Source organism: Lissotriton helveticus, chromosome 12 (genome assembly GCF_964261635.1).
Source record: "Lissotriton helveticus chromosome 12, aLisHel1.1, whole genome shotgun sequence".
Taxonomy (NCBI): Eukaryota; Metazoa; Chordata; class Amphibia; order Caudata; family Salamandridae; genus Lissotriton; species Lissotriton helveticus.
The window spans coordinates 394,769,051-394,784,339 of record NC_136073.1 but is presented as its reverse complement, the minus strand read 5'-3'; the positions used below and the strand labels follow the sequence as shown (position 1 = coordinate 394,784,339).

The 15,289-nt window shown below is 48.9% G+C and overlaps 1 protein-coding gene across 12 annotated transcripts in view; it reads right to left on the bottom strand.

Annotated features, from left to right (window-relative positions):
• The window catches only part of LOC144799898 (uncharacterized), a 390,901-nt gene that overhangs the window by 154,183 nt on the left and 221,429 nt on the right, over positions 1–15,289 (bottom strand). For all 12 annotated transcript variants that reach the window (XR_013603897.1, XR_013603898.1, XR_013603899.1 and 9 more), the window contains one exon: positions 8,586–8,645. Coding sequence is in view for 8 of the 12 variants with exons in the window: in XM_078671507.1 (XP_078527633.1) it covers positions 8,586–8,645 (60 nt within the window). In the remaining 4 variants the exon portion in view is untranslated. The remainder of the gene's footprint in view (positions 1–8,585; positions 8,646–15,289) is intronic.

The window sequence follows — 15,289 nt, the reverse complement described above, 5'->3', positions numbered from 1 at the left end:
CCTGCCAGAGGCATCTCGGACCAGTCCCCTGTCTCCCTCCGTCTCAGGAATTCCCCCGATGGAATTTGTACAACTTGGCAGATGAACGCCTGGTTCCTGCAAGATGCAGAATTCGTTGAATCCCTCAGGCAGGAACTGAGGCAATATTGTTTTATCAATACGGGATCGGTCCCTTCGCCGGGTACATTGTGGGAGGCCACTATACGAGGGGCGGCTCGAGGCTTGGTCCAGGCGAAGTGCACGGCTCAGGCCGCCAGCCTTGTACAGCTGGAGGCACGCGCTGCTCAGTTGGAAACAGCCCAAGCTTCTACTGAAAGCGCTAACTCCGCCCGGCAGCTTGCACCGCTCCGTGAGGAGATCTGTCAGATCTCTCTGGAATCTGCTAAAATGCTATGGCACTCCTCAGTGGCGCGCATATACGGCTGGGGTGATAAAAATGGAACATTACTCCATAACCTAGTTTCATACCCCAAAGCCAACCGCATCATTCCCAAGGTACGTGATGCGGCCAGCGACCATCATTTCACCTCTCAAGCTATCGCTCAAGCCTTTGCGGGCTACTATGCTAACCTTTACGCGTTCCGACCTCTCAAAGCCTCCCTGGCTGCATTGGTGTCAGAAACAAGGACCCAACTGCCCCGCCTTCCCCATACGGTCTTGGAGACTCTGGATCTCCCTCTCACCCCGGAGGAGATACACTGGGCCATTTTGCTCCTGCATTCCGGAAAGACGCCAGGGCCGGATGGCTATCCTCAGGAATACTACGCGACCTACCGCGACATGTTGGTCCCGCATTCATTGGAATTGTTTCAACATGTGGTGGACATGGGGTCCTTTCCCCCGGAGACAGACGTGGCCACTATTGTGGTCCTCCCAAAGACACAGCCGCCTTTCCTTGCCTGTGCGGATTACCGCCCCATTTCCCTCATCAACATTGAGGTGAGAATCTTTGCCACTGCCTTGGCTCAACGTCTCTGCCCCCATTTGCATGACTTGGTCCACCCAGACCAATGCGGTTTCATGCCTGCCTGGGGTACCCGGCACTGCATATGCCGCCTCCACCTCGCCCTCGCACACCGCCATCATCTCACTCCGTATTTGGCCCTGCTTTTCATTGACTTTGAAAAAGCATTTGATACGGTTGACTGGAGTTTTCTGGAGGACGTGCTAGAGGTGTTGGGTTTCGGGCTTCCGTTTTGGCACCTCATCCGTCCTCATACTCCATTCCTAAAGCGAGGGTCCTAATTAATGGTGTGCATTTCTGAGACATTCCCCATTCAGAGGTGCACACGCCATGGTTGTCCGCTCTCGCTGCTCTTATTCGTGCTAGAGATGGAGCTCCTGGCCTCTTTCATACATAAGGATCCCACATCCGGGGTTGGGCTTGGGACCCTTTTCAGGTCGACAAGGTCACTCTTTGGCCCACTGTGCTTGTACGTCCTCTCCGCCTTTAAACGGGTCTCGGGCCTCCAGTTCAACCCGGAGAAGAACCCTTTGGTTCCCCTTCACCCATCCCGTGCCTGCTTCGATTGGCAAACAACCATTCCCCTGCATAGGCAGTCTTTTAAGTGCCTGGGGGTGTTTGGGTCGCCCTGCTTCCAGAACTTGAATGGGCCCTGAATATTACGCCCCTGGTTGCCAAGGCGGACCTTAGGAGATGGCAAACCCTTCCTCTTAACCCCCTTGGCAGAAGTGCCCTTTTTAAAATGATGGTTCTCACCCGTTTTTTATCTATTCTACAAAATATTACCTTTCACCTCCCGGGTAGCTGGTTTCGTGAGATTGACGGTACCCTCACCCGTTTTTTATGGGGGTAGGGAGACTGCAAATGTCCCTGGCACACTGTAGCATACCTCCTTATGACGGGGGCATGGGTGTAACCAACCTTCACCTTTACTATCTGGCCACAAGACTCCTTGTGATTCATGACTGGTTCGCGGGCGGTGGGTCTGATCAGCATACCAGGTGGAACTCCGATCGATGGACTTCCCGCAGCTCCAGGCCTACTTGTATGGGGCCCCCATACCGCAGGTCCTCCCCCCATCATCAGGCTGGTTCTCTTGGCTTGGCGCACGCCCCTGTGGTCTTCGTCTCTCCGGGGACTTCCATCGGTGGGAACACATTGGAATCTCCCTTCTTGGGGACGTCTGTGTTGGGGACCACATCAGAACCTTTGCAGATTTACAGCAGCATTACTCCCTCCATTTCTCCCAATTTTATAAATCTCTACAGCTTAGGCATTCCCTCCGGGTGCAAATTCTGTCTCCCACATCCCTCCCAGAATTTAGTTCCCTCGAGGCCCAAGTGATGATGGGGAACCTGGGTAGAGGGGGGCGTCACAGATTTATTGCTCCCTCATGAGCAATGGCCTAGCAACTCTAGATATGTTGCGTACCCGCTGGGAGGGTTGGATGGGCCCCCTAGAGAATGCGGATTGGAGGGATGCTCTCATGGCCCCCAAGACCTTGTAGACCTCCTCCAAGTTGCATCTAGTCCAACTCTACTACCTACACATTGCATACCTCACCCCTGCGCACCTATAGAGTGCCCGTCTGCGGCCCTCCCCGACCTGCACGCGATGCAATCACGCCCCTGCGGACTTCTACCACATTATTTGGCAATGCCCTGTCCTTGCACCATTCTGGGCGGGAGTGGAACTGGAACTCACACAGACCCTGGGGTGGACGGATCCCCATGACCCAGCGTGTTTGATCCTAGGTGTGTTTAATGGCCCGATGGCTCTCGGGCCGATAAGCGCTTCCTTGGAACAGCGGTGGCGGTGGTAAAGAGAGATATAGCGGCACTCTGGTCTCAGGCCAAGTCCCCTACTATACGGAAGTGGTGACGGGGGGTAGACTGGTGTGGAACTCAAGAGGAACCCCTCTTTGAAGCCCAGGGCTGCCCCAAACGTTTGTTAAAGATTTGGGGTAACTGGTTTAATCTATTGTCCTAAGGGGTGTGTGCGTTTCATGATGAGCGATAACCTCATGCAAGATTTTACCCTAAAGAATGATTTACAAGTCTCTGTCATCTCCACTAAGGCTGTTTATTATCCAAATATTGTGCTTGATTTTACTGCCAATGTAAATTTGAGGTTTGTTTTTAAAATCAATAAACTTGATTATCAAAATAAAAATGCAGCAGTACATTTTGCAGCACAGGAGAAGGCCTTTTGCATAGGCTGACTGGTCACATTTCTGTTGCTTATTACTATATTCAGTTATTAAACTGGTACTACTAAGGTGTGCCCAATGCCCAGACATTGATAACAAGTGTAAAAAGTTAAAAAAGTTTTTTTTAAAACTACTACTATTAACAAATGTGCCACGTTACCCCTCATAATTTGCCTTTTCTTGCTGCATAATTTGGCCCTCTCCTGTAGCATGATTCCAATGGCCCTGGTTATAGTTAGCTAACTATAGCATTATATTAACCTTTGTTTTTTCAGTGAATTTCTAGGTTTTTCTAAATTTAAAGTAATATCTTATTACCGTACGTAAAGTCAACCCACCACCGCACATGGCATTTGGATGTGAGCGGCGGTGGTTTGGCCCACAGGAAGCCAAACCCACACTGTGCACAGCCTTTTGCTGTGCATAACAGGGGGTTGGCAACAGGGCCTGGCCTGGGGCCAGGCACTGTAACCAAACCACTTTGTGGCAGCCGATCCCCCCGCAGGCAGCCAACCTCACACTGCACACGGCCTTTCGTCTCACACTGCATGGGGTTGTCCGAAGGGCCTGACTTGCAGCCAGGTGCTGCATCCAACTCCCCATAGGCAGCCACTCGGATGCAGCCAACCCCACCAGCACACTGCCTTTGCTTGTGCGTGCCGTGGGGCTAGCTGCATAGCCTGTGTTGCAGCCAGTCCCTGCTTCCAACTTCCCATAGTGGTACAAAAGGGGGTGGTGATGGACAGAGCATCTGAATCAATCAAACACTCACACCCGGTCAACTTCCCATAGGCAGCCAACCCTACACCGCACACAGCCTTTGCTATGCCCAGCATAGGGTTTGCCTTCGAGCCCCAGGGCCAAATTAAAAAATAAGTGAAGGAGGGGCTGCGTGCTCCCCATTCACGTGCACACCCATTGAAAGGTTAACCTTACATCAGTTCCACCTCAGTCAATTTCCCAATGCTTCACTCTTGTAAGGTACAACATAAACCAAGTAGGATAACATAGGGCTGCCTGAGATGGGCACGGGGGATCTGTAAACACAACTCTCCTACCTATTTCCTTGCTTAGAGCACACCCACGACCCACCACCACCCGCAACAGGTACCTCACAGGAATTGGAGCAAGATCACCGCAGACCAGCTCACCACCTCCCTCAGCCAGAGCCCACCCGCCAACACAACGGACCCCAACGAAGCAGCCCGCAACTTCACACAGTGGCTGACCGCCTGCGCCGACGACCTCGCGCCACTAAAGAACCCTCCCAGCAGACCCAGAAGTAAGAAGGCATCCTGGTTAACCGACTACCTCAAGGACTCCAAGAAGACCTGCCGCACCCTCGAGAAAGCCTGGCTCCTCGACCAGACCACCGACAACATGACCGCCCTCAAACACGCTACCCGCAAGCACCACCAGCTCATCCGCACCACCAAGAAGAAATCCCTGAAGGAACGACTGGACAACAACGCCCACGACAGCAAAGAGCTCTTCACTATCGTCAAGGAGTTCTCCAACCCCAGCACCGGCACCAACGACATCACTCCGTCACAAGACCTCTGCGACTCCCTTGCCTCGTTCTTCCACCGCAAGATCGCCGACATCCACAACAGCTTCGGCGCCCCACCCACGCACCCAACTGTCGAACCAATGCCCCCCACCGCCACCCTTCGCACCTGGACCACGGTGACCACCGAAGACACAGCCCGCATGATGAACACCATCCACTCCGGATCACCGACCGACCCCTGCCCACACCACGTCTTCAACAAGGCCGACTCCACCATCGCCCCCCAACTCCGGAACATCATCAACGCCTCCTTCAACACCGCCACCTTCCCGGAGAGCTGGAAGCACGCCGAGATCAGCGCCCTCCTGAAGAAACCTACAGCGGACCCCACCGATCTCAAAAACTTCCGCCCCATCTCGCTCCTCCCTTTTCCTGCTAAAGTCATCGAGAAGATCGTCAACAGACAGCTGACCGCCTTCCTCGAGACGAACGGATCCCTCGACCCCTCGCAGTCCGGCTTCAGAGCCAACCACAGCACCGAGACCGCCCTCATCGCAGCCACCGACAACATCCGGACCCTGCTCGACAAGGGGGAAACAGTGGCCCTCATCCTCCTGGACCTCTCCGCTGCGTTCGACACGGTCTGCCACCGCACCCTAGTCCAGCGCCTCAGCAACATCGGTATCCAAGAGAAGGCACTGGAGTGGATCATCTCGTTCCTCGCCGGAAGAACACAAAGAGTACGCCTTCCCCCGTTTCGCTCCGAGGCCACCGAAGTCATCTGTGGCATCCCGCAAGGATCTTCACTCAGCCCCACCCTCTTCAACATCTACATGAAACCTCTCGCAGCCATCGCACGCCAGCACAACCTCAACATCATCTCTTACGCCGACGACACCCAGCTGATCCTCTCCCTCACCAGAGACCCTGACACCGCCAGAACCTGCCTACACGAAGGGATGAAAGACGTCGCCGAGTGGATGAAGGACAGCCGCCTGAAACTGAACTCGGACAAGACGGAAGTCCTCATCCTGGGATCTTCGCCCTCCGCCTGGGACGACTCCTGGTGGCCCCCAGCCCTGGGCACCGCACCCAAGCCAACCGACCACGCACGCAACCTGGGCTTCATCCTGGACCCCTCCCTCTCGATGACCAGACAAGTCAACGCCGTCTCCTCATCGTGCTTCAACACCCTGCGTATGCTTCGCAAGATCTTCCGCTGGATCCCGACCGAGACCAGGAAGACTGTCACCCAGGCACTCGTCACCAGCCGACTGGACTACGGAAACGCCCTCTACGCCGGAAACACAGCCAAGCTACAGAAAAGACTCCAGCGCATCCAGAACGCTTCCGCCCGACTCATCCTGGATGTCCCCCGACGCAGCCACATCTCCAGCCACCTGAGGAACCTGCACTGGCTCCCCGTCGACAAGAGGATCACGTTCCGGCTCCTCACCCACGCACACAAGTCTCTCCATGACCTGGGTCCCAAGTACCTCAACGACCGCCTGACCTTCTACACGCCCACCCGCCAGCTACGGTCCACCAGCCTCGCCCTCGCAGCCGTACCACGCATCCGAAGAGCCACCGCCGGAGGAAGATCCTTCTCTTACCTGGCTGCCAAGACTTGGAACTCCCTCCCCATCCACCTTCGGCTGACCCAGGACCATCTCGCCTTCAGGAAACAACTCAAGACCTGGCTGTTCGAGCAGTAGCATACCCCTCCCCCCAAGCGCCTTGAGACCCTCCCGGGTGAGTAGTGCGCTATACAAATGGCATGATTGATTGATTGATTGACTCTACAACGACAACAAGGTTGAATTTTTTAAGAGTTCCAAGAACATGAGCTGCAAAATGTCTATCCTGCAGCATTATCATGTCCTCCAGAGCATATGAAGTGGAGGCTGCTGCTTCTGTAGCAGTAAGACCTTCAATGAGGGGCAACTAAATTTCAAGGAAAGACATGAGTCTTCACAGGGTATTGTATGCTGCCATCTGGATCAGGTGTGTAAACAGCTTTTTATACCTATTGTGAGCTTTACAACTTGCATTGTATGGCAGAAGAACCTGGTCATTCTTTTTAAATCCACCCATGTAATTGTTGTTATCAAGTAGGTTTGTGAACTTTGACCATCTGATCCCAAACCGTGATGGAGGAAGTGCTCTCATCATTGTAGTGAGCATGTACACATAATGTTTATCAGAGAACCAGACTGTGAGCAGTTCGTTGGAAAGCAATGAGGTGCTCCGGGGTTTTTCTTACAAACAAGTACTAGCAGGAATCCTTTGCGGCGACAACAAAAAATACCGCATGACACAGTGCCAGCTTTGTACAGCCCAATGAACAGCTCTATAGAACAGCTCTATAGAAGTTGTCTACATAAAAGTTATAACCTTTGTGAAGGAGTAGCTGGACAAGCTCCCATACTATTTCTCCTGTGAATCATAGCGAGGGAAGGCAATCTACAGGGTTTGGAGTAGAGTCCTTCCCTGTATACACTCTCAAGCTGTACACATAGCCAGTAGGGCTCTCACACAGCATGTACAACTTGATGCCATAGTAAGCTCTCTTGCTCGCAATGTACTGCCTGAACAGCAGCCGCCCTTTGTACAGGATCAAGGGCTCATCAATCGATATATTCTTTCCAGGAGTGTAAACCTTTGTAAACCTGGCAGACAAATGTTCCACAACAGGCCAAATTTTGAACAGCCTGTCATTCTCTAGATGGTCCCAGGGCAATGCAGCATGATGGTCATTGAAATGCAGCATACGTTGCAATAGCAAAAACCTATCTCTGCTCATGTATGGTGCGAAGATGGGGATTACCTAAACTGTGCCAGTAGACTAGAAGGACTGCAAGCTTGGTTTGTGCACTAACTATCGTGAGCTTAAATCCTAGAATGAAGCCCTAGGGTACCTCCATGCTCCCTCAGAAATTGTTCAGCACGTAAATCTGTTTGCTAGACAATTTTCTCAAGGAAGGCAACATCCAAAAAGAGATGGACTATGAGGGAAAGGCGCGACCGGAGCCCCAATCCTAACCTGACGCTGTTTTCCGGAATGCGTGGAGCAAAGGCATGCAACGACAAGGGGAAGTAATCGAAGGGTAATCCTTTGACCCTCCCCGTGCAAGTTGACTAAAAGACCGCCTCACCAGGGAGCCTATCGAAGGAGAGAGACGGCCTCGAAGAGGAGGAGAGCAGGGATGACGCGGGAAAGCTGTAAGCAGAAGAGGACCCCAAAGACACCAAAGAACAGAGCGGAGCTATGTTCCAGACTCCAAACTCGGGGAAAGAGGAGCTCACACGCTGCCTTCAGGCTAGGAAGACCGAGAGGACCCAGAAGACGACATCACAGAGAGCTGGTCCGAGGGGTGGTGGACCCCTCAGGAGAACAGATAAAGTGCTGCTGCAACTCAGGAGAGTTTTGGCTATCACGGTGAGTGTTCGGACAGGGAAGGAGGGGAGCAAATCAGGTGATGCTTGACTCCTTTGCCTTCCCGGTATGAGAGCCTGGTTTCACCGGTGTATGAATCTGTCCGGATTTAGAGGCATTCACGTCCACATGAGTGTAGAAGTCATTTATTTTATATATATATATATTTTTACCTTTCTCTCACCTTTATTGACAGAATAAAAGCCTCTTTTTTTCTCCCCTTTTTGAGTATATACCTACCACTAAGACTTGGGGCGGTTGTGTCAGCCCCTTTTTTTGTGGCTCCTTAGAGTGATGAACAGGAGAGTGAAGAAAAGTGAATCTGGAGTGTAGGTGTGAGGACTGTCCTTTCCGCTCCTTTTCACACCATCTCTCCACCAAAAAAACCCTACAGTCTACAAACACCTATCTTTGGTTTGGTGGTGGTCTTTTCTAAAGGGTAACAAAGAAAGGTCCTGATACTTACCGCCTACTCTTCTGTTTTCCTCTGAGCTTCCTGGGGTGTGTCCATCTCTGGTCCCGGAACCTAGAGAAGAATGAGAGGGAGAAGGAGCATTGTAAAAACAGCTGATACACGACGAAATCAAATAGCAACAGAACATTAATGTGGGACAGAAGTACCAGGGAACCCACCCTAAAATCACTGAAGAATACAGGAAGAGGAAGAACAAGGAAAGAAAGAAATAAGAACTATAGATTAACAGAACGTTTTTTTTTCTTTTCGCTTGTGTGCCCTTCAATAAACAGCCACAATTGAGCACATAATCCAGCCTCCTAGATTTTGTTTCCGACCATCCCTCTGACATGGATGTAGTCAATTGGCAAAAAATTGGCTGCATCGATTTTACATCCAGTGTCATCAGTGAAAGGCAGAATTCGGGGCTGAACTAAATTGGGGAGCTGCCAAGACAGCCCTAAATCTTGGTTAGCCACCGCTTGTGCCTGCTCTCTAGGTTGATCTAACATGCTACGGTCACTCCACTGCACAGATTGTGCTTGCAAAGGGACAGCATGAGGGCCATCATCATGTCTCTCAGATTCGCTGGAAGGTGAGTGGTTGGATGGAAGTGCTCCAACTGAAAAATCAGTTTTAGATTCTGCTCCATTTTCCTCTCCTTTATATGCATTCTCTCTATCTGTTGTCTCTGATCTTGACTCTGAGCTGCCCCCCATAACCCAAATTAGGGCCTGAGCAGCAGTCAAACCCTCAAGAGCTGCTGATGGCTAAAACCTTTCTTCTAAAACTCTGTCCAAGGTAGAAAGCATACGTATTGTTCTAAATCAGTGGGTGTGTGCATCTATGAGATATGTACAACAGTAAATAAACAAAAACTTACTTTTTTGGTGAATCTACAGGTTCTTCAAAGGCACAAAAAAATGACACAGTTTTACTTCACCTTGCCACATACCCAATTCTACAGCATACCTTTGACATGGCTTGTGCAAAACTTTATTGTTGAGGTATGTGCTGAGTCATTGCCTGTATAAAAGTAATTTCACGAAGCTACACATCTACCTTTACCTTTAATCTCAAGAAGCACACATTCTCATAGCAGCCCCTGCAACCTTGTGCACAGGAGTGCTCTTTATGAAATCTCACATCGATATCACCAAGGTCACTAGAATTATGCCTAAGAGCACCAAATTATGAGACAATGTTGACTAAATTATGCGGCATAATGCAGCACATTTTGTTATAGTATTACTTCAATATCTTTTTCATTTGTAAACTTGTAAACATGGTAATACTGTCCGGCCAAATATTTCACCTCATTAGCACCAGTTTAGCCATCAAATACAGAACTTAGCACATGAAAGATGACCAGTCAACCTTTGCGCAGTCCCTTTCATTGCGTGCCAACACATATATACTGTGTAAGAAAACAGTTTTCTGCAGGTGTCCCCCACTTTTTGCTCCCATTTGGACAACTAGATGCTGGTTTTAGACTCTGAAAGTGCACTGAAGCCTGCTAACCAGGTCCCAGTTTCAGTGCTCTCTCCCTAAAACTATTACATGTAAATTAGCAACCCCAATTGATAAGGACTTTAACACCCTTATTAACCCCAGGCAAGTGGTACCACGGGTACCTAGTGCATGGGAGCTAAATGGGTCACCAGGGTCTGAAGCACTGTTTATGCAACCCTGAGTGACCTAAGTAAACGGATGACTGCAGCCCTGCCATTGCAAACTGCATGAGCAGTGCAAACTGTCCGAACTAAACTGGGCCTTCACCATGTGTGGCAAGGTCAAGGCACTATTTTTAATATATGCCAGTCACTAGGCGTTATATTAAAGGTATGCACTAATACGTACAAGCTTATATGTCCCTATAGTAGCCTCTTTTCATTAAGGGCTACTATGAGTGATCAGCGGTCAATAGTATAACATGGGCTGGCCACCCCAGAGGTTTCCAATTCCCTTTTGGTACCACTTAAATAGGTCCTTTTCAGTATGAAACAACATGCTTAATCACCCTTGACATTATTTCCAATGTGAGAGTCCATGTGGCATGCACCCAGGTGACAACCTCAGAGGTTGCCCACATGGTTGTCACTGGCTTTCCTGGGGCCTGGCTGACAGCCCCAAGTTGCTACTGCCAAGACAGGAGTCTGACTCTCTGCCAGGGGGTGTGAACCCTCCCAGGAGTGATAAATAAAGGACTGGGTGGGAAGGAGGGGACACCTGCCTCGCCGACAAGATGTCTAGTGCAGTGGCCCATCAAGGTGGTGAGCATCAAAGCATACACTGCCTCTAATATGCATCCGGGCTGCCTCCTGAAGGAGTACATTTGCACCTGGGCAGGTGAAAACATTATGTAGTCAGGAGGTGTACACACCCAGAAGGCTAGCTACAATCCTAAGGTGGGCTACCTGGTCTGTACAGCCAAAAAGTGGGACACCGCCCAGATGTGGTTACCTCAGGGGCAGATTAGCCACTGGGGCTAGGAGCCCATTGGCTACTTGCACCCATAACTCCAAATCTAAGATTTATGGGCACTCAGTGCATCAGAAGCTCAGTTCGGATTCAAACTGCAACAGAGGCCAAAGAAGAGATCAGTGTCTGCGACAACAGGATCTGCACAAAACAAAGGTGTGATACTCTGCACGTGTGGCAACCATCCTGAAATTGCACAAATGCAACTCGTCTGGGACCAAAGACTGGTTCCACAGACAGAGGAGCTCCTTTAAGAGCCAAAGGCAACTCCAGACTCCCTTCGACTAGTGGCACTAGTTCTCTGCAGTTCACAGGTAAAAGCAATGTATCGGAACCAAAGAATCGCTGGACATCAAGTCCTCCGAAGGGCTCGGCCAAAAGTATATAGTCTAGTGCTTAGTGGAAAACGTAGTCCTGCCCTCCAGCAAGTATCATATGGCTTCCATTTTCCCCTGGCCTGCAGGACGTGGAAATAACTCCTTGCTGACCTTATCGCTGCCAAGGCTGTTGGTGTCCAGTTTGGCAACCACCACCTTTACTCGACGCTGCAACATGAGAAAACTCCACAGCACCTTCAATCGACCACAGCAGTGGCTCTGTTGTCGATTTTTTGCATTTGTTTCCCAACCAGCACAGTCTAAGTGGTAAAACCAGCTGAGCAGAGTTCCTTCATATGTTCTGGGGTTGCCCGGCAATAGGACATTTCTGGAGGGAGGTGACGGAGCTCTTAGCTGAAATTATTGAAAAGAAAGTGCACCTGAATCCAGGTTACTGCTTACTCCACAGATTCTAACACACTTCCAAGAACAATATCACCATTAAATTTCAGGACCATGGATTTATACTAGCGAAGCGGGATATTACGAGACATTGGAAAGCAAAGGGAGGTACTAGCATAGGCAGATGGAGAAGAGTGTTTGAGCTCTGGGCAGGCTGTGAGGGAGAAGCACGGCTAAGAGACGCTAGATGTAATAGGAGTGAGAAGACGCTGGACGCAGCCAGGGCATGGGAAGCTCTGACGCTACACCTTAAGCAGCTCAATGACATCGCAGATGAGAGTAACAGGGAAGCCCCACAGGTAGACAGTTTGTAACTTGCATTGGGTGGCCGTGTGGAGGGGAGAAAGGGCGCTGCGGGATGCTCCTTTACCGGCAACACACTGGAGCCCATGGATCCCACGACGATGCTAGAGAGTGGCCCTAGGAATATTACCTGAGCATAGTACTCCATGACACACCTGGAGGTTTGAGGGTGGGTATGCCACTTGGTGGAGGGTGGGGGGTTAGTATTCTTCTTGCACTGCTTTTCAACGTGGGATGTGAGATTTTCATTTGTAAATGCATCGTTTGAGGGACTATTAACTGCATAGGACTGTTTATACAGCAGTGACGAGATGCATGTATAGCGACAGGGGATCCGTATTAGCTCACATGCTCATTCAAATGTCTATACTGTATTGGTATATGTCTCGTAAATGCCTAATAAAGTTTGTATAAAAAATAAATAAATAAGTGGCAAAACCAGATGCCTTGCAGTTCCTGCTTCAGCACCAAGGACAGCCATGACAACTCTGCACCGAGATTCTCAAGCCATGCAAAATCAAACTAATTGTTGTGGCTTGATCCTAGGACCCGCATCACCATAACCCCCAGCGGGTTCCATGCAACTCAACCTGCAAATAATCAATTGTCATTGGGCTTTTTACTATTGACCACAACGCTAAAGTTTTGCAGTATTGATTTGCACTGATTTTGTTTTTCCTCCTAAAATCCTAAATCGTTATACTTATCCGATTGACTTCATTTTAATGTTTACATTTATTTAAAAGTCTGCTTTATTTTTATAAACTGGTGTTGGATTTCTTTTGAGGCATGTCAATTACTAATTGTGCATGGTGGTACTCCGAAATTCTTAACACATGTTCAAGTAAAGCCTGACTGCTCTTTGCCAGACTACCAGGACTGAGCAAAGGATTTATTATTGTGATAGTATTACATAGTAAAGTCTAACTAGCCTCATTTCTATCATGTTGTTTGGACGTGCCCGGTCATCTCTATGTATTAGCAGCAAGTGTGCAGTGAGCCCTCGGGGGTCTTGGAATGGGTTCTTGCTCTGACTCCAAAAGTGGACCTGCTGGGCATGGTTGATGAGGTGGGTGGTTCCCAAGCTGACAGCATATTTGTAGGTGTTGCCACACCAGCAACTAAGAGAAATACAGCTCGGCAATGGAATTCCCCCAAGGCCCAGACCCTCTTAGAATGGAGGGCGGGAGTGGACTGGTGTGCTCAACTTATAAAATCTAGCTGCATTGGCCGAGGCTGCACATGGAAGCATGACAAGATATGGTGGTCATGGTAGCATATTATGGACTGGGATATGATTGGTTTATAACTGATTACATTGTGTAGGTGTACAGCGACTGTAATTGTAGTTTATGGGTGGTTTCAAAACGAATACAATGTCATTAAAAAAAATAATTAAGCACCTTTTTTAACACCTACAGAATAGAGGTTAGAGAGCCACTGAAAGCTCCAGCCTCGCTCAGGAGAGATACCTGTTGCTAGTTCAGCTCTTGGACTCTCAAGCCAAAAATAACGGAGCGTTAAACCTGTGTCAGTGCTCAGTTGTATAACGCTGAATGATGTGCTCCCAAGCCCCCCCCTCCCCCAACCCTGCAGAATATGACGGAGCCCCTTGAGTCTCGCTCATCTCACAGATATTCATTGACTTTGGGCTGAATGGGGGCCACCTTATGGATAAGATGCCCCTTGTACTTGGGTAGATTTGCAGGCCTACTCTGAGATGAAATATCTTAATGCATTGGATTGCTTAGACAACTATAGTTGGATTTGTTTTCCGTAAAACTGTAGTTTGACTCAACGGAGCCTATGTTAGTGCACTGCAGTCACCTTATCCTTCAAGCTCACTCACCACCCCTTCTGCATCACAGGATGCACTGCACTGTCCTCCTCTGCATCGTGGTCTTTTAGTATTTTAGTGCCCTCTCCCCCTGCGGAACGGGGGAGAGGGCACGAGGAGAAGAGAATTCAACGAACTGATAGTAAGGACCAGTGTAGTCTTGTTGAAGTGCTCGAAGAGGGATGTTATGCTAGGTTTTTTTTGGACAGTCTGGTGTGAGATGTGACGATTTAAAGAAACTCTAGCATTGCGACCCCACCCCTCCCTCTCCGAGAACATTCCCAATCACAGTCACTCTATTAAGCCAAAAGAAGCATTTAATGATAACATAAAAACATACCCTTACTGAATGAAGTCTTATCTAACATTGATTTAACATCTAATTTAAGTATTTATTTAGCAAAGAGTTTTGATTTAGCTCTGCAAAGAATTAAACACAAAGCTTTGTCCCTTTGAGTTTAACAGGAGAGACCCCACCCAGTGGCTGAATTGCACAATGTGTAATCAGGAAGCCTTGATTCAATTCTGTCTTCCCGCTTGACCAAATTGTGTGATCCTAGGCAATTACTTCAATGCACTGAACCTCCTTTACTTTGAGCGTCAAGTTTTAGAAGACTTTGAGGTACGTTTTTCAGGATGTAAACTATACAAAAACCTCTCGTATACATTTAACAGACAGTTTACAACAACAATACAGGGCCTATACAGGAGGCACATGAAAACTGGGTTGCATCTCAGGTAACTAATAGCATTGTTATGAGATCAGTGAGGAGTGGATCATGAATGTTTTATGTGATCTAATGTACAATAAAACACTGCTGAATGTTAAAGGAATACATTATTTTAAAACTTTGAAATAACGTTATCATATGTTTACATTACTTTTGCATAACAGTCAGCCTGTTGGCTTATGAATGAAGGAGATGTACATATTTAAGAGGGTGGTCCCATTAGAGTATGTATTCTACTGTAGCATTTATGTATCACTTACTCTCCTATATGGGACATCAAAGCACGTATCACTGCTTTGAGCCTATGTGGAAAGTGCTCTTTTCATCTCAAAGGACCAGAGAGGTGTTCTCACCTTATCTTGGGACACAGCACTTAGGGCCATATGTATGTAACTTTAGTTTTGCGATTCTCAAATAGAGATTTTTTTGTGTTCCACTATTTGAGAATCGCAAAATGCTATGTATGTAGGATTTGCAAATAATTTTGCGAATCCTACATATTCCTTAATTGCGGATTGCAAATTGTGATTCGCAATTAAGGAATACCTTCCCATTCTTTCCTATGGGCCTCCAGGCCTTTCTTTC